At 44.7% G+C, this 23,706-nt stretch overlaps 1 protein-coding gene across 2 annotated transcripts; it reads left to right on the top strand.

Moving 5' to 3' along the window:
- Positions 1-223: 223 nt before the first annotated feature.
- Positions 224-22,847, top strand: LOC128330495 (solute carrier family 22 member 13-like). 2 transcript variants are annotated; one of them, XM_053263487.1, is made up of 10 exons: positions 224-279; positions 2,944-3,047; positions 5,051-5,205; positions 9,452-9,620; positions 10,389-10,509; positions 12,846-12,940; positions 13,391-13,605; positions 18,832-18,940; positions 21,130-21,339; positions 22,603-22,847. In XM_053263487.1, the coding sequence occupies exons 1-10, from the start codon at positions 253-255 to the stop codon at positions 22,694-22,696; spliced, it is 1,299 nt and encodes a 432-aa protein (XP_053119462.1). In that variant the 5' UTR covers positions 224-252; the 3' UTR covers positions 22,697-22,847. The 2 variants fall into 2 exon arrangements, with proteins under 2 accessions (XP_053119462.1, XP_053119461.1); XM_053263486.1 differs by having other exon boundaries at positions 236-624.
- The last annotated feature ends 859 nt before the right edge of the window (positions 22,848-23,706 follow it).

Below are 23,706 nucleotides of genomic sequence, written 5' to 3'. Positions count from 1 at the left end.
GCTGTTGTCTCTCGTGGTGTAGGAAGGCAATTAATAAGTTACACAGTAGGGTTGTGAAAATGTAACACATCATGCGTTGGATGGTATTAACAAAGATCCCCGTGAATATTAGTCTCTTCTTGCTGTCCCTTCTTGCCCTAACTGCAGTTTCAGAGTTTATTTTGGGATTAAACATTAATTCCAGAGAGCAGCTGAAAAAGGCAGTTGGCAAAAAGTTGTAGGGACCGAGGAGAAGGTGGAAAGAAACCGACAATGACGAACACTGGGGAAATTCTCAAGGTACTTGATGATTTTGGATGGTTTCAGTGCTGGTTAGTGGTGTTAATCACACTGTCCTCTCCTAGCATTGGCTTCCATATGTTCTCGCAGTTATTTATGGTCATGCAGGAACCCCATTATTGCAACACAAGTTGGTTCAATGGCGTTGGCTTGAACTTGACTGAAGAAGAGCGGCTGAACGTGACTCTTCCAAGAAAATCTGATGGGACTTTTGAAGAATGTTCTATGTACTCTCCAGTGGACCGGGATCTTCACCACATTGTACGATACGGGCTAAATTCTACTGAGAAGTGCCATAATGGATGGGTGTATCCTTCAAAGAGAGAGCCATCATTGGTCACACAGGTTTGGATTTTGTTTGTTCTTGGAATGCTTTTGTGCATTGGGTGGGTAATATGTTGCAATAACTTGACAAGGAAACATAAGGACGATGTAAAGCAGTGGTTCCCAACTGTGGGTAAAGATGTGGTTGGACTGCAACTCTCATCATTCCCATGCCACAATGGCCTTTCTAGCATGGCATGGTGGGAGTTTTGCTCAAACATGAAGATCAAGTTTGAGAACCTCTAGGGTAGGGCTAGGCCAGGGGGGGGGGGTTGAAAAAAGGAGAAAGCTGCTTTTTTGCTCTACTGAAATAGTTTCTCAAGTCTGGAGACGGATGCAGCTTCGAAATCATATCAGGTTCTTTACTAACTTTAAATCCAGCTTTACAATATCTATTACTGATAAACATAGCAGCAGGAATTCTGGCACATCAAAGTGCTCTCTGTGCCAAGAATGTGCATCAGCCTTCAGTTTTGCTTCATTCCCATTCACCAGCAGAGGCACCCCTTTTCATGGAAATATTTAATGATATTCCAATATTCCATGAATATTGGCTTATCGTGGAAGGTCATTAGCCAGTAGCTGGCTGTTCTTTTGTGAGTTAAGCAATGGCTGATGGATGCTACCTGAAAAGCTGCTAATGGCTCTGGCTATTGTGAATGAGAGAGTGGTGTCATCAAGGGTCTGGCAAGAAAATAGGGTCCTTGGAGTGAAGCCATGGATGAATTTCCTGCTCCCCCATCTACCAGTCTGAAACTTTATAGCAAAATGTCAGACAATAGTCATAGTATATTATGGTCCCTTAGCATGGTCCCCTGCTAGCCTAGCAAAAGAGGCACCATTTTAAAGTGGCGGTTCTCTTTATTTAACAAGGTGAGAGCAACTGGCCCTATCCATCCCCAGCACAGCATCCCTGCAGTGGCTGTTCCTGATGGCTATCTTATATTTTTTTCTTAGATTGTGAGCCCTTTGGGGACAGGGAGCCTATTTATTTATATCTATGTAAACCGCTTTGGGAACTTTGGTCGAAAAGCGGAATATAAATGTTCATTGTATGCATTAATTATTTTTAAAGGCCCTTGTTTGGAGAAGCCTGACTCCTCTGCCCCAGAACAAGCTGCAGAATATGTTGCAGCCTGGTAGGTAAGAGACTCGTTAACAGGGTTGCCATATTCAAGTTTCCCAAATCTGGATGGCCTAATTTGCATATTATGCAAATTATGTGGCAACTAACTTGCATTTATTTATTTGACAGACTAGTATATGTTTCCCGCCTTCTTTGCCCTCCCAGGTGATCTGGATCCAGAGTGAAATCCATGTAAATATCCGGGTGGAATTTAGCAGCTGAGTGGAAGAGCCAAAAAATTGGCTGTGTGAGCCCCTCTCCCTGGCGGCCCCTTGGAGTGAGGGAGATAATGAAGGAAATAGGGAAGGGTGGACTGGGAGGCCCTCAGGAGCTGGTGGCCCGGGTTCTTTGAACCCATCCGCTCAATTATAGCTACACCCCTGTTTGTGAGGATCAGCATAACCATATATACTGCTCTGAGCTCCTTGGAAGAAGAGCAGGATATATACTCAAAATCTATTATCATCTTAGATCAAATACAAAACATCAATACAAAATAAATTAAAATAAACATATAAATGGTGTGTGTGTGAGAGAGGGCGGGGGGAGGGGGTTGTATTCCACACCACCACCTGGGATCTGCTGGCCATGGACCAGGGGTTCTTAAAATCATGAGTTGGCAACCCTGGGTTCCCAAAAACCTTTGACTCTTGTTTTGCCAGACATTTTTAGAAGTTGGGTTCTGATATTGCAACTTCATGTCTCTTTCCTGCATATGAATGGAATACGAACCATTCCTGTGCAAAGACAGGAATTTGAATGGAACAATTTGAAATACCCATGCCTCAAAGTTAATCACCCTGCAAAGTTAATTACCCTGCTGAGTAAGAGGCCCCTTTTAAAAGTGGTGGTTCTCTTTATTGAGTAGGGGGAGAGCAACTGGCCCTATCCATCCCCAGCACAGCATCCCTCCAGAGGCTGTTGCTGATATCTGCCTTATATTTCTTTTTAGATTGTGAGCCCTTTGGGGACAGGGAACCACTTTATGTATTTATTTATTATCCTATAGCATATATCTGTGTAAACCTCTTTGGGAACTTCTATTGAAAAGCAGTATATAAATATTTGTCGTATTCATATTTGTCATAATTACATTTTACTGCATTATTTTTCTCTTGGTATGGGATAGGCTAGTAATCAGCTTGAATACAGGACTGTCGAACTGCCCTGCTTCCTGTCATATAAACGTGTCTTCTTTCCTTCCTTTTCTTCAGTTTGACCTGGTATGTGACAGGAAAGATTTAATTGACATCTCGCAGTCCATCTACATGGCTGGTCTTCTGGCTGGAGCTCTGGTCTTTGGTCCATTAAGTGACAGGTAAGAGGGGGGCGGAGATACCGACTGGATGAGTAATAGATCTGGAGGGCACCAAGGAGGAGGTATCGGTTCCTGGAGGTGGGTGCACTCTTAGTATTCCATGGGAAGAGAAGGTGAACAGCTCAGAGCTGAGGACCAGGAAACAGCTTTGGTCCCAAGGAATGGGGCAATCCCCTTTCCTCTTGGGGCATGGCGGAGCCTGAGAAGAGGCAGTATTCTTGAGTTCTTACTGGGGATGGATGAGTTGGGTGGTATCTAACCCAAAGATACCCAAAATCTTTGGGGTATGTTTTGGGTGGTATTTAACCCAAAGATGAGAGCAAAAACTAAAATGAGATGAAATTTCAAGTGGAATATAAATGCCTGGATCTATGGGAATGTTGTCGGACAATTGATCGATGCTTTGTGTTTAGGGTTTTTAAAGAACTGGCCGTTTTTGTTTAAGCAAGAGGGCCCACAAACAGCCAAAGAGAGCTTCCTGAAGTTTAGAGGGCCCTGACTGGTTTGGCTAAAAACCCCTTTCACACCTGGAACAGTGTGTAGCACAATGGCCGACGCTTGCTGTCTCTGGTCCGAAGGGTTCATTTGCCAGTGCCTGCTACTTGACAGATTAAGGATGAATTCCCTAAAAGAGTTGCAGTTTGGCAGTGGAACCATCGGCCTCGGCAGTGGTGGGCTCCCCTTCTCTAGGGGTTTTCAAAGAGAGGCTGAAGGGCCAAGGGTGACGTGGCAGCTGCCTGCACTTGCAGGGGCTTGGCTAGGGGACCTTCCAACTCGGTAGTCCTACGATTCTGAGAGCACAATTCTTTCACAGATGCAGCAATGAAACTGTCATCCCGCCCCTCACTCCACACACCCCGTGGGGTTCTCAAAGGCGCTTGCATTTGTAGACTGCAAAAGGATAGGCTCAAGGGAGTGCCGTGGAAAACCTTCTGGTTTTTTTATCTTGTATAATATTCACAAAAGTGATAACTGGTGTTAGAATAATCATAAGGGAGCTAGGAAGGGTATGTCAGCACCTCTAGTGGGACAGAAGCCCCTGGACTTACGGCCCAAATGGATAGCATTGACTTTGCTTATGCATTCGGGTTCAGGAATTTCAGATGGGGGTGTTGATGATTTGTTGTTAAATAATTGTGACCGAAGACTGTCCTGGGAAATTGAGGAGGTTATGCCACGATGTATCTCCTTTCAAAGAGCTACAAGAGTGTTATGTTTGCTGCATCAGACTTAGAGAATCTTTCACTTTCTCGGATGAACCAGCCCCACCTGATTGGGAAATGGGGCTGTAGCTCAGTGGCAGAGCTTTGCATGCAGAAGGTCCCAGGTTCAAGCCCTGGCAGCATCTCTAGGTAGGGCTGGGAGAAACTCCTGCCTGAAACCTTGGAGAGCCGCTGCCAGTCAGGGTAGACGATGCTGAGCTAGATGGACAAAAGGGTCTGACTTGATATAAGGCAGCTTCCTACGTTCTTATGATTATGAGGTTGTGAGGCAGCACCAGGAGGGGGGAGGAGGAGGGGAGCAGGACGTGTGTGTGTGCGCGCACACACACACACACACACACACACACACACACACACACACACACACACACACAGCCAATCACAGGATTAGAAGGACTGGCTGGACAAAACTGTCCTAGGCGGCCCTATTAGGAGATTGGGAGTATACCTACAGCTACAAAGTAGCCTATATTTATTTTAATTATATTTTATTTAATTATCACCTTTGACTATTATTATAAGTGCAAGGCAGTTTACACTGAATACACACATAGTCAATAAGAACAAATAAATTAAAAACAACACCACCACTCAAAAGCAATAGGAAAAAATAGCTATTCCAGAGCCCCAGGATTTTTTATGAAGGCTTGCAGGGCATTGGCCCTTGCATTAGAAGAGGAAAACTTCGCAATCACTGCAGAGGTGGTGAAACCTCTTGCAAATGTGGCTGAAGGGCAGTATTAAAGCCCATGAAATAAAGAGATCGCATTTTCTGCTCAGGTACGGTCGGCGACCAATTACTCTGTTGTCTCTGCTCATTGAAGGGGCGTTTGGTGTGGCTGCCGCTTTTGTCCCACATTTCTACCTCTATGTTGCCTGCCGATTCCTCGTGGGGGCCGGTGTGATGGGGCTCACAATAAGCACTCTTGCTCTAGGTAAGACCCTTCTTCCACCTGTTGGGAAGTCTTTGAAATGCAAGCTTTACAAAGTGTCCAGGGGATGAGATCTTGTTTGATATTCTTAGTTTGTCAGTTTGTGAAATTAGGGGAGGTGTTTCCATCTCTCTGCCCTTTTCACTGTTGGTGCCAGGCAGCCCCTGACACAGCTTGCTGGGGCCCTGTGCATTGCCCTGGGCTGTATTTGCATGATAGCCCCCATAGCCACAAGCCATCCTTCATAGCCATGCCCACTCCAGTGGCCTCTAAGTGCCACTCCTACTGCACTTAGATAGATGCAATAATTTGAGGGGGTTCTGTTGCAAGAAGTCGAGGATAGTTTCCTCATCCAACAGAGCTTGAACCTCATGAGGCAGGGGTGTGCACAAAACCTGGTTTGGTTCGAGTACTACTACTATGGATATTTATATACCACTCTTCAACCAAAGTTCTGAAAGCGGTTTACATAGAAAAATAGTTAATTTATAAATAAGATGGTCTTCTGTCCCCAAAGGGCTCACATCAAAGAGACATAAGGTAGAGCAATAGCCACTGGAGGGATGCTGTGCTGGGGTTGGATAGGGCCAGTTGCTCTCCCCCTGCTAAATATAAGAGAATTGCCATTTTAAAACTTGTCTCTTTGCTCAGTAAGTAGGGGTAAATTGGAGTAGAACTGGACTCAAACCAACTGGGTCCGGTCCATAGGAACATAGGAAGGAACATACGAAGCTGCCATATACTGAGTCAGACCATTGGTCCATCTAGCTCAGTATTGTCTTCACAGACTGGCTGCGGCTTCTCCAAGGTTGCAGGCAGGAATCTCTCTCAGCCCTATCTTGGAGATGCTGCCAGGGAGGGAACCTGGAACCTAAATGCTCTTCCCAGAGAGAGCGGCTCCATTCCCTGAGGGGAAGATCTTGCAGTGCTCACACATCAAGTCTCCCTTTCATATGTATCCAGGGCAGACCCTGCTTAGCTAAGTGGACAAGTCATGCTTGCTACCACAAGGCCAGCTCTCCTCTCCAGTTCGGTTCTGTGCACACTAGAGCTGGTCCTGGTCCAGCTCTAGTCCGAAATGTTTCAGGCCCAGCTTGGGGGTGGGGACAGAAAAAGGCGGACTTGCCACCATTGCCGGGTTCCAGGGGTGCTGCCGTGGCGATGGGGGTGCCTGCCCTTCCCCATCGGTCTCCCCCACATTAGTTTCTGGCCTGTTATGGGTCTCTTTGTAGTGTTGGTGGCCATTTTGCAGGCCACTGCACATGCCCAATGGCCATTTGCGTGGCCAGGGTCATGGCCCAGCCATTTTTGGCCCGTTACAGGCCTCTCAATGGTGGTGGGGCTGTTCACCCAGAAGAGAAGCCTGGATTGTCAGCCGCAAAAGCTGGAGGATACTCCTTGTAACAGAAGGCAGGAAGAATAGTCATAAAATCTGTTGTAGTCAGATATTCAGTTACGTAACAAACTTTTGGAATAGCAAGCGCAGCAGATGATTTCCATTTGGAAACCTCAGGGCTTTGTGTCCCTGCTGAGACTCTGGAGGGGAAAAAGTACTGGGACTCTGTCCGGGCACATCCTGGCAGCAGCACTCTTAAAAGGCAACACTGATGCTGTCTCTAAAAGGCAAGCCCAGAAGGCCTCCAGGAGGCTTTACACACATGGCTTTTAATTCAAATCCACTCTGGAGTGTGCTAGTCCACGTATTATTTGGCTATATTATTTGGAATGTACTAGTCCACATATTATACACAGGTACAGCCATTCGCCTCTTATGCTGAACGCAGGTACAGAAGTACACTAAAGTACACTTCCTATCTGTACCATGCATTTGAAGGGCCTGTGTCCAGAACCACTTTTAAAAGGAACACAGGTACAGTTATTCACACAAACACACATGCATGAGCGTACCGACATCTGTAACTCGTCCAGCATAACGTCTGAATCCGGCTAGAGTTCTGACTACAAGCATGCCACAAATGGAAAGCGGGTAACGAAGTTTTAGGCAAAGCATTATTATTATTCCAGATTACCAAAGCAAATGAACCAACATTTTGCAGATTAAAATAGGGATACACTTCCAACAACCAGTTCTTATACCAAGGATTACTGACTGCCCAAGGCGCACCCCCCCCCCACATCATTGCACATTGCCAAAGACTGGATCCCACCCGCTACATGCTGTGCACTGCACACACTTTTGTGTGTTGAAAAGAGGTATATAGGGAGACATGGAAAAGATCAAACTAAAGGCGAGAAGAAGCAGCAGCAGAGGAGGATGGGTGGGGAGGGTTCCAACCCCTCCCCCCCGCCCCCCATCACCCCAGCTGGTTTCTCTCAAGAGACTTCGGCAATTTGTTGATTTGAATAAGAACTGACACATGATGAACTCAGTAGCTATATAAACAGCAAGGTGAGAAGGCTGCACAGGGAGCAATTATCCCACTGGTGCCCAGAGAGCCACATTTGAAGATCACCAGGGCCATGTCAGAAAGTTCCAGAATTTGTCCTGGAGTTCTGGAGTGTACACTCTGTTTTCTATGTACGTTTCATTTTTGATATGGAAAGCTAAATTTTTGAAAGGGAAAAAAAGCAAAACAATTGGTGCTCAAACATTTATTTCTCTAAAACTGCCTTTCCTCCCCTTTTAGCCTGCTTTCCAGTAGGCTTATGAAATCACCCAGCATTCTGTGTGTGTGTCTGTGTAGTTCCCCCACCCCCATCAACTTTGCAACGCCTGGACCAATATGAACCAAACTGGGTACAGTTGTAGGGACACCTCAATGGCGTAGTTTGTGCTGATGTCACCCACCCTGATCCAAGATGGCGGATGCGTAAACTTTTGAGGTGCAAGTACACTAACTTGGGGACTGTTTAACTGATTTGAATCAAATTTGGAACAGCTGTAGTGAGTAAAACACCGACACACCTCAGTGGTGCAGTTTGTAATGATGACATCCGGCCCGATCCAAGATGACAGACACATGAACATTTGAGGCGCAAGAGATCTAACTTGTGGACCTCGATTTGCACCAAATTGAGTCCAGATGTAGAGACAGTTGATTAGTTCTTACTAGAACAATTTGTTTAAAGCTGCCTTGATCAGGAAAGGCAGGGTAGAAATCTGATTTTACAAAAATATTTTTTCAACAGCAGCATAATGAACTATTTTAGCACCAGAACAAAACAAAAAAAAGGGAAAGGAAAGAGGTATATAAATAGTGCCTATGCTGCCTGAAGGACATCATAGATTTAGAATGCATTTAGATGTGTTGTTTTATTAGTCTGACTAGTTATCTTTCTGACCTGTGCCATACAGCAGCATGCTCTCTTTCTGTTTTGCATCCATTGATGTGAATGTCAACTCTAGAAATCCGCATGACCACAAAAAATTGAACAAGAATTTCAAATCCTTTTCCAGGAAGAATTTTGCAACCTGAGAAGCAAAAACAGGGAGAATGACTTCCCAGGGGCAGATTCCAGAAAACTGGGATTCTCTCTGGCCGACAGGGACCCTTGGAGCCTAGGCTTACATTGTACTTGGTGCTTGACCAGTGTACATTTTTCTGCTCTCAGCTTTCCCGGGGAGTTGTAAGCAAAAGTGACTTCATGGCTAAGAAGGGATCTGAACCCCAGTCTCCAGTCTAATACTCCAGCCACTAGACCCCAATGTGTATAATAACCCCTTGCTAACCGGGCAAAGAGGCACCTTTTTGACCTGGTGATTATCTTTATTTAGCATGGAGAGAGTAACTGGCCCTATCCAATCCCAGCACAGGACCTCCAGTGGCTGTTGCTGGTGACTATCTTATGTTTCTTTTTAGGTTGTGAGCCCTTTGGGGACAGGGAGCCCTCTTATATAATTAATTCTCTATGTAAAGTGCTTTGGAAACGTTTGTTGAAAAGCAGTATATAAATATTTGTTGTTGTAGTATAATATGCATTTCAACTTTCCCTGAATGTGTGTGAGTGAATGAGTATTCAGTATATGTACACAGATGCTTTGCATTTTAGTGCCAAGATGTGAGTTTTATCCCAAACTGGTATTTTCCATGTGCTCCCAGTAGGGTTGTGTTGGATGGGGAAGAATTCACACAGTTAAGATTTGCATGTGGAAATGCACACCTCCTTCCATCTGTGTCCTTCTGATGTTCTGAAATTGCTTTTCAAATATTAAGCTCTCATTTCCCTGCTTTCACTGTGTATTCATTTGAGCTGTAAAATTCTCCCAATATCTTTGAATGATGTCTAGGTACCGAGTGGGTCGGGGTTGCCTATCGTGCACGTGCAGTGATTGTCAACCACCTGGGCTTTGCTGTGGGGCAGATGATCCTGGCTGGCTTAGCTTACGGCATTCGCAACTGGAGACTGTTGCAGGTGGCTGGATCTGCCCCCATCTTTTGCCTCTTTTTTTACTTATGGTGAGTTAGTGGATTGAAATGTGACAGGCTGTATAGTGGGCAATTAGGCTTCCCCAAGTGGCAAATATTGGGATAGTCTGATTCTGCCCTTTACCTAGAGACAATCAAGAAAGCAACAGCCCTTTTCAGACATTATGTTGTACCTGTATTCAGATGTCATTCACATGTGTTTGTGTGAATGACTGCATTCATTTTGAAAGTGAACCTGGTTACAGGTTTCCTAATTTGGGTTGAGCATTATGAACATTGCCCCCAAGTTCACATTTTGGGGCCAGGAAATATGAGTATTGCTGACATCTCTACCTTTTGTGTCCTGTCTAATATGAAGCATTTGAACATCCATTTTAAGGTTGAAGGAGGCTAGCCATTTTTTAACCATAATCTTTTTTTTCTTTTTCTTTAAAAAACAACAACTGAAGCTGCCTTTTGCTGAGTCTATCTAGTCGAATATGACTGGCAGTGCCTGTGCAGAGTCTCAGGGTACTGCACTGGGACTGCTTAGTCCCAGTGTTAACAGCTGAGCTAGCTTGATTGTTACAATATACATGCATAACATTAGTACAGATTTATCTGATCAGTAACAAAATGGGTGGAGGAACTTGATAACTCTTTTTATAGGACTATTGATTATGAAAGCAGCCATAGAATAATCTAGCACAAGCTGGACTGGGACCCCTTTGTGTGTGTGTGTGTGTTTTATTTTGTTTTTTGCTAATATATGCAATGCTAAAGTCCTTAATTTTGTTGGCACATTCAAATCCTTCTCAGGCTTCTTCCTGAATCTGCACGGTGGCTTGTGACCAGAGGGAAAGTGGAGGAAGCCAAAAAGCTCCTTCAGAAGGCAGCCTCTGTGAACAAAAGGATCATCCCCCTGAAACTGTTAGACCAGGTGAATGAGGAGGGCTGGGATTTATATTCCTCCATACAAGATGACTGCACAGGATCTATGTATGCTAAAAAGGGATCTTGGGTGGGAGCACACTGGGCCTATTCTGAACATTCTAGCGAGGGGAGACTGGATAAGAATTCCTAGGTTTACAGATGCACAAGCATATGTATTTGCTTTGCTTACTTGCTTGTGAATCTTGTGCTAGAGTCGCCAGTTTATGACACCAACAGTTCCAGCATATGGGCAGTGCCTTGGGGGTGGATTCAGAGGGTGGAGAGTGCAGTGGTTTTTGGCAAGTCTAGGTGGGAGCCCGGTGGGTACTGGTGCTTGGGGCCAGAGATCAGGGCAAATATTATTTATTCACCTTAGGTCAGGGGTTCTGAACTGTGGACCCCCAAATGTTGTTGGACTACAACTCTCACCTTCCCCAGCTACAGAAGCTGAAGGTTGAGATCTCTTGACTTAAGGTATATTTCTGTTTTCAAACAAAAATGCTGAGGGGTGGGGGGAAACAAAACATTAAACTTGCTTCTTGCTTTCCTGGGAACTGCCCCATAAATAAAACAGCAACAAGCAATTGCTCTGCTGGTTGGCTGGCAACCTACTTTCAGCCCAAACCCAGTAAATACAATAAACCTGCACAGTTGTAGCTTACTCCTGCCTTAGAACTTCCTATATCTCGTTAAGTGATGCCTGCCTCTCATAGGAATATAGGAAGCTGCCATATACTGCGTCGACTCTTGGTCCATCTTGCTCAGTATTGTCTACACAGACTGGCAGCGGCCTCTCCAAGGTTGCAGGCAGGAGTCGCTTTCAGCCCTATCTTGGAGATGCTGCCAGGGGAGGGAACTTGGAACCTTCTGCTCTTCCCAGAGCAGCTGCACCCCTTAAGGGTATAATTTTATTTATTTTATTGTTAAATTTGTATACCGCCTTTCATTAAAATAATCCTAAAGTGGTTTACACAAAAATTAAAGACTATAAAAAAGACACAATTAAAATATTAAGCTAAAATATAAAACAAATCTGACTAAAAAGATTTAAAATGCAAGCGTAAAAACTGTACAAAATACAAAGAAGCAGCACTAGAGACAATCATATAAAGGCCTGGGTAAAAAGCCAAGATTTAACATGCTTTCTAAAAACTGTGATGGAGACAGAGGAGTGAATAGCCACCAGGAGAGCATTCCAGAGTCTTACAATATCTATAATCTTACAATATCTTACAGTGCTCACACATCAAGTCTCCCATTCATATGCAGCCAGGGTGGACCCTGCTTAGCTAAAGGGACAAGTCATGCTTGCTACCGCAAGACCAGCTTTCATGGTGGTCACCCCTAAAGTCCTCCTAAACAAGGTGGGGCTATCCTCATGGGACAGTCAGGAACTGCAGGTAAGCCAGGCAGAAATGGCAGTTCTTGTTCATCATTAGTGATGAAGTCCGACAGGGCTCCACATGTCTTAGAAGTCACTCTTCTCGCTCACGATCGGTGTATATGAATACAATGAATATTTATTTACTGCTTTTCAGCAAAAGAATAGCATGCAAGGGGAGCATGACTCTACTCTGTCTGACTGTAGGTGGTTTAGGGAGCCCAGCATACATGGGGGTAAGGATGAGATGGGATGCAGAGAAAGCTAGAGGTTGCAATTGAATTTTCTTGGATATTTATTTTATTTTATTGAACATATTTCTATGCTGCTCGAAACTTGTGTCTCTGGGCGGTTTAGAATTAAATCCACATAAACATTAAAATCATTAATATTGAAATAATTAAAAACCCAACATTAAAAGTATTAAAACTATAAATCTAATTAAAAGCCTGGGTGAACAAATATGTCTTTGGTGGTTTTTAAAAGGTTGCCAGAGATGGGGTGGCTTTGATCTCAACAGGGAATGCATTCCAAACCCCAGGGGCAGCAACGGAGAAGGCCCATCCCCAAGTAGCCACCAGATGAGCTGGTGGTAGGGTTGCCATGTCCTCTGGAATTGAGGGTAGTCCCTGGATTTTGGCTCCTCCACCCGGCTGCTAAATTCCACCTGGAGTTACACGGATTTCAAATTTGCTGCCCAGATTGCCTGGATTTTGCTCTAGAGCCGATTACATGGGAGGGCAGAGAAGGAGGGGAAAGTGTCAAACAAACAAACAAACACGCAAATTAGTTGTAGCATAATATGCAAATTAGGCCACCCAAATTTGGAAAACTTAAATATGGCAACTGTAGACATACCTCTCCAGGAGATCTCAATGGGCGATGGGGCGAAGAAGAAATCTATTTTTTTTAAAAAAAAATTCTCCCTCGGTATATGTATTTTCTCTCATTTCTTGTAAAAGCTGAAACCCGAAAAGAAGGCCAAGTCTGGAAGTATTCTGGAGCTCTTCAGAAATCCCCACTTAGGGAAAGTGACTTGTGTCACCTTGTCGATCTGGTAAGTCTTCATATGTTACTTTTTAAGAGCAGCAGTAGAGCATCTGCTGTTCATGCAACATCTCCAGTTAGAGGATTAGACAGTACTGCTGGGAAAGATCTCAGTCTGAGATACTGGACTGTCACAGTAGAGACCGTACTGGGCTTGATGAACCAAGGATCTTGACTCTGTGTAAGAAAACCTGACAAGAAATACCCCGGCCTTTCATAGTGGGTATAGAATCTTACAGAAATGTTGCATCTTTTTGGTTCCATTTCCAAAACTAGCTCTGCACCCAGGAGGACGAGAAACTTTTAAAAAATATTCCAAACAATAAATATCCAGGAGTCTATTAAGCGCAGCAAAGATGTACTGTGGGGAGCAGTCTGTGTATGCCGTTTGCAAGCTACATGTTGCCTACATGTACAGGCTAAAGTTCATGCTATGTCTAAGCACCAATATGCTTTTCAGGTTGGCCAACAGTCTGGTATTCTATGGATTAAGCCTTAACGTGGGCAGTTTTGGCCTGAATATCTACCTGACACAGCTGATCTTTGGGGCTGTTGAGATCCCAGCTCGCTTCGGCTGCATCTTCCTGCTCCAGTGGATTGGGAGGAAGAAATGCCAGGCTTCCTGCCTTCTCCTGGGTGGAACTGTCTGCCTCCTCATCACGGTCGTTCCGAAAGGTAAAAGCTCAATCAGCAGAAGCACAAATGGCTGGCTGGCGCACACGAATGATTGCCCAGTGTGGACTCTGCTTTAAGTCACATTGTGGGCCAGCTATCTCTGTGTGGCAGACACTCTGTGTTCAGTGTCGGGCCGGACAATTTGGGTGGTGGTGGTGTGTATCAGATGTTTATATATTTGGCAAACCTACTGTTGGAGAAATCCTGGCTTTGCCATATCCTGCCTCCAGACAATCTCCTTGGCTACCTGCACAGTTGATCAATGTCCCCATTCTATTATATTTTTAGCTAATGAATTGATAGATTTTTAAAAATCCCACTTTAAAAACATCTCCTCCTCTTATTCCCTTCTTCTTCTTCTTCTTCTTCTTCTTCTTCTTCTTCTTCTTCTTCTTCTTCTTCTTCTTCTTCTTCTTCTTCTTCTTCTTCCTCCTCCTCCTCCTCCTCCTCCTCCTCTTAAAACACATTTTAAAGACCCACAAGAAACAGAGGTCCTCAAGCTGTTCCTCAGACCACAAAGAGAGGCCATTGTGGCTGGGGATAATGTAGCCCAACAACATCTTGGAACCCCAGTTTGAGAACCCCTAGATAAGGCCAATAATACCACTGCTTAAAGATGCTAAAATACAAAATACAAGACCTGTGGACCAGAAAAAATGTCAGATCCGATCCAACAGAGGGAGGACCCACAATGACATGGCCCCTCAAGATTGCCGGGTTGTGCTGTCTTGGATCAAAACCCCAACATTACCTGACATTCCTGCCACGCCCTGGTCAGGTGACCAGGGCAGTGCCTCTCTGCTGAGAGAAACTATGCTGGACGTTTAACTTGGTTCCAACAGGAACACTGGACTTCTAGAGTTCAGACCTGAGCAGTGGGAAACTCAGTCAGGGGCTCCGGCTGTTGAAACTCCCTGCTCTTGTGTCTGAACTCGGTCTGACCATGCCTGATAGTGGGCATATTGAGCCCAACATGCTGCTTGTGTTGGAGATGAAGTTCCAGTGCATCGACCTTTTGCGCCAACTATCCTAATGACCACTAAGGGCATTGGGAGTAGAGATTGTGAGTAAGGGTCTCCCTAACTGTCTCTACTCTATGACCCCTGATATGACTCTTCAGGTATTTCCTGTTGAGGATCAGATTCCCTCCTTTTCCTCATAGAGAACAGATGGAGACATCTCTCTTCTACCTATTCATTATGTAGTTCTATAGATTAGGATTAGGTCTTTCCTATCCACAGTGTACTTCACCAATAAATACTTATTTAGTTCTACAAGAATCACCATGTGTCTTCTCTAAGTAGCTGCAACAACTAAACTCTGCATTCTACTCTGTAATGAGTGGGTAGATTCTTTAGTGCTCTGCTAATTAACCTGGGGATAAAAAATTACAACCCCCAACATGTTGGACTGACAGGACTGCACAGCCCTACAAAATACCACATTTGGAGGAGCTTTAAAACACACAATCAGTCAAGCAGTTCATGCACTGCAATTGTGGACAGTTGGTGATGACTTGGGTGTTCCAGAAAGCTGTTAATTCCACTGTTTGAAAAGGTTTTATCTTCTTAGATTGCTGCTGTTCATGTTTGATTTGCTGCTATGTTGTTTTATGATTTTATTGGCTTATGCTTACTCATGTGTAGCAAGTTGCTTTGATTTGTTTTTTAACTTGAAAGTGGGGTATAAGTGAATTAAATACATCAAAAATAACAATCAAGTGGCTGCTGGAATGGAAGTGAATTGTTCCCTTTCATCCCCAAAGAGGCATTTTTGGTGTCTGCTTGTTGGAACAACAGCAGATCCTGGAGATATCAAGCAGGGATGAGGAAACTTGTACTGAGAGGCATTGCTCATGCTCTTATAGACCAAGCCCAAAAGGTTGCTTTGGGGTCAACTGATTGAGTGTGGACCCACAGTGGATACTGGGAGGGGCATTTGTGCACTTGCACACTGGCCTCTGCTGCTGAGATCCTGGTGACTTGAGAGAAACAAATATTTGGGTGATGAAGGGGATTTGGAAATTTAGTCTGAGTGCTCCAAAAGACAATTTTTTTTGTAGGGCAGGCAAGAGGGATACTTAGGAGACCACAATGAAGAGAAAGTGTCCCATCATGAATTTGGGAGATCGTTTTTCAAGTGTGTGTGTGTGTGTGTGTGTGTGTGTGTGTGTGTGTGTGTGACAAAAAGGAGTCTCAATATTGAGGTGGAAATATCAGAAAGGTCTATAGATAGTGCTAGATCCAAACAGCATGGAACCCATATTAGAGATGATGGAGAATCCATATGCTGCTAATGATTGTTGATTCCTTGGAAGTTTTTCTTGATACTCTTGGCACTGCCATACATTTCAAACATAAAATTCAGATGAGGGCAAATGCAATACCTGTGCAACCCAAAGTGATGAATTGGCCTTGTACCCACCACTTAGAGGAGCTCTTAAGACTACAGCATGCTGACATGTTAGAGCCTGTTGATTCATCAGAATGGGTCTTTCCCATTGTTCTTGTGTGGAAATAAAATGATACACACTTCGAGTGGGCATAGATTTAAGAGATGTGAACTCCAACATGGTAGTGGATTGTCATCGATTACCCAGTATCAATGAAATGCTGCTTACTTAGGAGGAGGACTTCCACTTCCAGGCCAAGAGGAGATCCCTGAAGATGAGGATGAAGGAGTAGTAATTGTGCAAATAGCTTCATCCACTCATGAAGTGATCATGTCTTCTGAATGGAAAGAGGCCCTCAGTGCTAATCAAGTGCTTACTGGACTTAAACCTTACATAACTAACAGCTGGCCATGCAAAAACAGGGTACTTGAACATCTTCAACCAAACGTGTACATAGCAAGTGAACTGTCTCTTCTCAGTGAGCTGGTGCTGAGGACTGATGGTTGGGTAGTGCCAACCTCCTTATGAGCAAAAGTGATCAAAATTGCCCATGAAGATCACCTGGATCAAAAGTGCCCACTTTGGTGAATCAGAGAAGGTTTTTGGTGGCTAGGTATGGACAAACACATTGAAAACCTGATCAGACACTGTATGCCTTGTGCTGTCCATGACAACTTGCAGAAGACTTCTACCATCTCCTTGACCCCAGTAGAATATCCCAGTGGTCCCTGGTGATCTGGATATAATGGGGCATTTTGATAACCAACCCACAAAAGAGAGATTTATCATGGGGTTGATTCCAGGTGGCCAGAAGTTTTATTTGCTCACAACATTACTACAAATAAGGCGATCCTGTTCATGGCTGCAGTTTTTGAGAGAGAGGGTCTTCCTGAAGAACTAGTGACTGAAAATGGGGCTCAGTTTACCTTCTTTGAAATGGAGCAATACTTGCATAACTATGGGATAAAACACAAGACTCTTTCCTTGTACCATTCTCAAGGGCAGTGTTTTCTCTAACAGGGATTCCCAGATGTTGTTGACTACAACTCCCAGAATCCCTAGTTGCAGTTGCTTATGCTTGGGGATTATGGGAGTTGTAGTCAACAACATCTGGGAATCTCTGTTAGAGGGAACACTGCTCAAGGGAATGGCTTAGTGGAAAGAATGAACAGATTAGTGAAAGAAATTTTACAACTAGCTACTTCGCAAAAACAAGGAAAGAGGCAATCCATGAAACTTCATTTACTTATCAAACTACTCCTCATTCTACTACACGGTGGTGTAGGAAGACTCCAAGCAGCTAGGGACAAAGTTGTTTTGGGGGATCCCTGTGCATCCCAGCGCCAAAGCCATGCTCCCTATTTTCCAGCCCTGCCCTGCCACGCTTCTTTCTCTATTTGTGGCTGCAGCTGGTGCGCCGGATTCTCTTGCCTGCACACAGGCCTCCCCATCGAGTAGGGACAGCATTGTGTGCCGTGACGTCATGGCACGTGATACACTCCCTACTCAATGGGGAGGCCCGTGTGCTGGCATGAGAGAAGCCGCTGCACCAGCCGGAGGGGGTGGGGAGAAGCCCGCCACCACCAGGGAAATGGTGGCAGGCAGCTCATGGGTGCACAGAGGCAGGGTGGCAGGGCCCTTGTGGGCCCCTTGACCCTCTGGGCCCAGGGACATTTGCACCCTCTCATATAATGGTTGCTACGCCCATGCTACTACAGGAAAACCACTTTTGAACTGCTGAGAGGACACAAAGCTACCATCAAATTTACATAGTGGCAACAACTGATAGGGCTTTTTATGCCATCTCACTTTGAGGATTCAGAGATCCATGATCGGGTAAGGGAGAAGCAAAAAAATACAAATTCTATGTGAATCAGAAATGGGGTGCAAAACAGCGAACATTTCAAGTTTGTGACTTTGTTCAAATACGGCTGCCTTAGAAAGTGAGAAAGGGATGTTCCTGATATTCTGGACTGAAACAAATTATCAAAATCTGAGGAGATTCTGTCATACTGGATAATGGAAAGAAATGGAACAGTTTGAGACTTTCCAGCCTGCATACAATGAGGGAAGGGAGTCTGATATGAAGAGAGGAACTGGAGAGGAATTTGTTCTATCTCCAGTTTTGACTTCACAGAGGAGGCTGATGAAAGTGATGGACAATTGTTGGCACCAGAAAAACAACAACAACCCATCACTAAAGCTCTTGTACCAGAGAACCCAAGACCTGGGAGAAGTGTGCGTGACAGGAGACCACTTAAAAGACCTCAAGACTTTGGCACTGAATTTTAGATTAATTCAATTCTGGTGTTTTTAAAGGGGAGCGATGTGGGGTGTTGTAGCTAGTAATATTTTACGTTTTGTTGTTAAGAAGTTTGTCCCAGTGGAGATCTGGTAGAGTGTGTGGGGCGGTAGACTCTGAAAGGAAAAGGGAGGGGAAGGAGAAGGAGAAAATGGAGTTGTTTCTGAATATACCTTTAGTTGGTTCTATGAGGGAAACAGCTATAAAATAATGATGATTCACCTTAAGAGGTCATTGCCAGTGTTTTTATGAGTAAAGTTTGGAACAAAGCAAACAAACATGGTAATAGCTTTTTTTGCCCAATCCCCACCTCTGTCTCCTGGAAGCTTGCCCGAGAACACTTCTTCCATGAACTGCATCCTTTTCGACCTCGCAAAAACTTTGATTCCTTAATGAATGTTTGTGGCCCTTTTGTAAATAGGGAATTTCTATTTCTGGTAGGCAGTTGGATGGATCAAATTTTATTCTATTCTATTTCCTAGTTCTTCTTTCCTGGAGTTTCTTTAAACCAGAATCTGACTTTTCTTTTCAGATTTGCCAGTGGCCGTAACAGTGTTGGCTATCATTGGAAAGTTTGTCATTGCTGGTTCTTTCTCTACGTCATACGTATATTCTGCAGAACTGTTCCCTACTGTTGTCCGGTGAGGTTTCCTCGGTAGCTTCATTTTTTAAATAACGCAGAGGGTCTTGTGCATCAGGAGTCCAGGGCTAAAAACACAAGAGCAAAAGTTTTTTAATTTTTTTTTTCAAATGTCAAGGTTGCCTTTTCCCATTTTTAAAATGGAAAATGACATTTTGCATGGTGTGCGATGTCAGAAGTGATGGGCATGGTCTTCAAATTGTTACATTGCTCCCTACTTCTCCAAACGGTGAGACGATCAAAAGGCAGTTGGAACTCTGTGGTTTCCTGCAGAAGAGAGTTCACTGAAGGCTTGTGAAGACACAAGCCTCACTGCCTCACTGGAGACCTTGACTTATTGGTAAATAAACCAAATTTTTCAAACTTTGGTTTATTAGCAAATATACAAGTTGAGCAACTCACCCTGTTCAAACACGTAAAGAAAAAAGATGCTGCACTTGTGTACAGTGTCCCAGAGTGCTGCTGGAAGCCCCACCCCCAGCGCTGATGTGCCCAGAAGTCTTACTCTCCCCATAATTCTTCACAGTTGTCACATGTGTCTAAAGAGGCAAGTGGCACAAATGTGATGGCGCTGCTGGTGGCATCTCTTTCCATGAAGGCTGGGCCCTCCGATCACGGAAATGGGTGCCATCTTGCTTACACCACTTACCTTTCCAGACAAATACTGTCAGTGTGAAGAGCATAGGGAGGGTGACGCTTCTGGGCCCACAGCACCAGGGTCGGGGGTGGGACTTCCAGGTGCACTCAGGAATGCTGTACATGAGGTCAATGTCCCTCTTCTTTAAATGTCTGAACAGGGCTTCTGTCTCATCCCCAGACTGCTTCTATCAAGCAAGTTTCTTTTGACCACTCTTTACACTTGTACACTAGCCCCTCCCATCTGGTGATGGTATCATATTTGCCCAAATCCAAGACAAGGTTTCCTCCCCACCCCAGTTCTTTCCTCTTAAATATTGGGGGCCGTGGTTCATCTTGAATTTGAGTATTTTGGGTAAATACAGGCACAGGAGGACCTCATTATACACAGTTTCGTTACCTGCAGTAATCGTGGGAACTGAACTCCCACGCTTAGTGAGGTCCTGCTGTACCTCATTATACATGGGAAAGCCATTCCCACAGATTACTGCGGCCGGGTAACGAAACCACGGATAATGAGGCATTGAGTCTATGGGAACACAGGGGTTAGGTTCCCAGATTAGAAAACGCACACACCCGAAAGCACCCCCAAAATGCAAAAACAGGTCAAATAAAGTTCCCTATCATGCTCCGTGGGCCTTCAGGAGTCCCAGGATGCTCCCTGCAAGTCCAAATGCCCTCAAAATTTGGTGGGGATCATGTTTAAAAACAACAATGACAATGAGCCATGAGATGGCTCTTTGCCACAAAATGACCACCAGAGATGACCTTTGAGGATATGCGGAATTAACCCCCTTTGGCCTGTTTTTCTCAGCACATGCTGAAATCTGGTGTCCATTACCCGACTGCAGTTACACACAACCACAGATGGCGAGGTAAGCCTGTATAACTTGTATTTAACCTCTGTCTTTTAAGGCATTGTCTAAAATTCAGAGTAGCCTTCTATTTGGGTAAATATGGTAGGTACATGACAGCTTCCTAAATGCTTATGGGTCTCCACTTTCCAGAATATTTCAGAACCATGTCTGGGTCTTTCAAGGTGTCAATAAACTGTGGGATGTTCAAAGCCTTGGTGCAAGTTCCAAGTGCAGTTATGCACGCTGCCGCAGGCTTCTGCGCTATATCCCAGCATGATCTTATCCTCTGAACAGCCACCAAGCAGGAACCCTGTATGGTTCCCCACCCCACTACCATTTTGGAAAGAACCCAACCTTTTTCATTACTATTTTTGTGGCGACAGGGATGAGGGGAAGGGTGGGTTCTTCTCAGAAAGCAAGAGCTGGCCAGAAGGTGGCGCTGTGAAAACTGCACACTGTCTTTACTCAGCATATGTGTACAGAAGGTAAGATTGGGCTAGGAAGTAGTGTGGAAGCCTGCATCAGCATGCATACAGTGAGTAAGGACTGCCACCATTCTTCTATCCCTATAGAGTTAAGCACTGTTTCTATGCTTCTCAGGAGTGGGTAGCCAGCAAGCTCTGGAGTACAGCAACCCAAACTCAGTGATTATAACAAAAAGCTGTTTCATTGCCTGTGTGTTTCATTGCCTTCTCAGGCAGACTGGGGTGGGGCTGTGCCAGACAACAGCCCGAGTGGCCGGCATTGTCTCTCCTCTAATTGGTCTCTTGGAGAAGTACCACACATCTATCCCTGTGGTGATATTTGGAAGCGCAGCAGTGATAGCTGGAGTCCTTTCCATCCTTCTCCCGGAGACGTGTGGCAGGGAACTTCCGGATCATGTGGATGACATTGCAGGCAACCCAAGGCAAGTCCTGCTGGCAATTCCAAAGCGTGTTGTGTGCCCCCTTGCCTTTTTGCATTTAATGATCAATGGTAGTTGACTTGTCTCCTCCATGGCCCCAGTTCAGAGGGCTAAGTGGTCAGCCTGCAGCCGGACTTCTGAGCCCCCAGTGCCAAAAGCAGGTGCCCAACCTGGCTGTTAGCTTACTAATTTAAGAGATTGATATCAGACATTGCCATCAGGGGCATAGCTAGGGGAGAGGGGGCCCGTGTTCATCCCTCTCACTGGTGCCCCCCTCCCCGAGTGAGGGAGATAATGGAGGGGTGGGGCTGGAGGGCCCTCAGGACCTTGGGGCTCGTGTTCTTTGAACCCTTCACTCAATTATAGCTATGCCCCTGGTTGCCATCTAGTTCACAGTGGCTTTCAGTGTTCAGTGAAAACAGCAAATATCCTCAAGCAAAATCCCTCACTGCAAAGAGAGCCTCAACTGTTTAAAATTGTAATGATAGGAACATAGGGAGCTGCCTTATACCGAGTCAGACCATTGGTTCATCTAGCTCAGTATTGTCTACACAAACTGGCAGCGGCTTCTCCAAAGTTTCAGGCAGGAGTTTCTCTCAGCCCTATCTTGGAGATGCCAGAGAGGGAACTGGGAGCCTTCTTCATGCAAGCACGCAGGTGCTCTTCCCAGAGCAGCCCCACACCCTAAGAAGAATATATTATAACGCTCACACATGTAGTCTTCCATTTAAATGCAAACCAGAGTGGGCTCTGCTTAGCAGAAGGGACAATTCATGCTTGCTACCACAAGATCAGCTCTCCATACAAACTGATGGTGGTTCCGTTCAGTTTATTTACAGATAACCAGATAAAACTGATGGTTATCACAAATAGCCATAATACAACCATGATGCCAAGTTAAGGAATATTGAGGAAGACCATCCATATGTAGCTGTGACATCATGAAGATGAATTGCAAGCTCCTCCCCTCTCTGCCATATTCATATCATGAGACCTGAACACAGGAATCAGTCTGCAAAGAAGGGACTTTAACCAAGCGAACAACTCATATTCAGGATGGAGACACAACTAGCCATTTTCGGTCCTACCTGTCCTGTCCAGATCTTCTCCATCCAGTGCTTGTTTGCAAAGTTCGGGAACATCCAGGGTGTGTGGCCAGTGTCAGCATTGGTGTGGGGAGCATGGCTAGCTAGGACACCCCACTATTTTGAGTATAAATGTAAAAGGAATGTAAATCCTGTGTTTAAATCTCATTCCTTTCTTCAGGTCCAGCAACATGGTCAGCAGTGGCTTGAAAAATGTACATCTAAAACCAAATGAAGATGGTGAAATTATTGAACAGACAATTACCCACCTGTAGCCAGGACCACAAACTGTTCCAGTGTGCTGTGAATGTCGAAAATAGAAGAACTGATGGATCCACCCCACCCCCCTGCTGTGAAGGGTGGATGAAAATAAATGATTTTACTATTTTTTGTCGAATTTAAAAAATATTTTGTAAAAACAACAAACCCTTGTGTTTTACTTTAAAACGCTCCAAAGGCACCAAAGTCTATTGTACTCCATTTGAGAAGAGGAATAGGGATGTGCAGAACCGGTTCGATAGTGAAGCGGTCCACCATGAATCAGGCTGATTTAAGTGGTTCGAACACGGACCACTTTGAACCAGTTTGAGCTGGTTTGTCAACCCAACCAGCCCGGCTGCTGAGTTCAACCAAACCGGTTTGGGGAATGGTTTGTGCATGCCCCTAAAGAGGGGGAAACCCCCCCCCCCGCTCTGTGTTTTCAGTGTTGTGCAATACCATGGTCCAGGACAGGTTCAACTTTACTGAGGTTAAGTGCCCTGTGGGGTTCTCTCATCATCTTGTAAGGTTGTTTAAAACTGCAGCTTATACTAATGCAGATGTTGAGATATTAGCTACTTCTATTGCATTGCATGGGAAACTGAAAGTATGATGCAGTTATGGTGCTAGGGGGTCAAAGAGACGCCATAAAATAAAGTTGAAATAATGTAATCACTCTTTAAATCTATAGATGCTTAGACCAGAACCTGTTACTTCCATTTCTGGTGGGAAAGGAGCATAGAGTCTGAACACACAATATCTCTTCTGGATTTGTAATAGACCAAAGCCCCATTCACATGTTACATTCAACACTTGTATGACAAGTATACTGTGTACTCAGGTACAGTTCACATTTTATGCTGTACGCAGGTACAGAAGTACACTTCCTAACCATGCCATGCATCTGAAGGGCCTGAATCCAGGTTCACTTTTAAAACAAACACAGGCACAGTCATTCACACAAACATGCATACAAACAAGCATACGAGTGGACTGATAACTGTGCACCCATACAGCATACAGACTC

The sequence above is a fragment of the Hemicordylus capensis genome, chromosome 6, assembly GCF_027244095.1.
Source record: "Hemicordylus capensis ecotype Gifberg chromosome 6, rHemCap1.1.pri, whole genome shotgun sequence".
Taxonomy (NCBI): Eukaryota; Metazoa; Chordata; class Lepidosauria; order Squamata; family Cordylidae; genus Hemicordylus; species Hemicordylus capensis.
This window is presented reverse-complemented; position numbering and strand designations above follow the sequence as displayed.

Excerpts from the sequence above, each read along its gene's own strand:
- LOC128330495 (XM_053263486.1), top strand. The coding sequence starts at position 253 with ATGACGAACACTGGGGAAATTCTCAAGGTACTTGATGATTTTGGATGG. Across the intron at positions 3,048-5,050 it reads TTTGGTCCATTAAGTGACAG|GTACGGTCGGCGACCAATTA; the intron begins GTAAGAGGGGGG and ends TTTTCTGCTCAG. Across the intron at positions 5,206-9,451 it reads AATAAGCACTCTTGCTCTAG|GTACCGAGTGGGTCGGGGTT; the intron begins GTAAGACCCTTC and ends AATGATGTCTAG.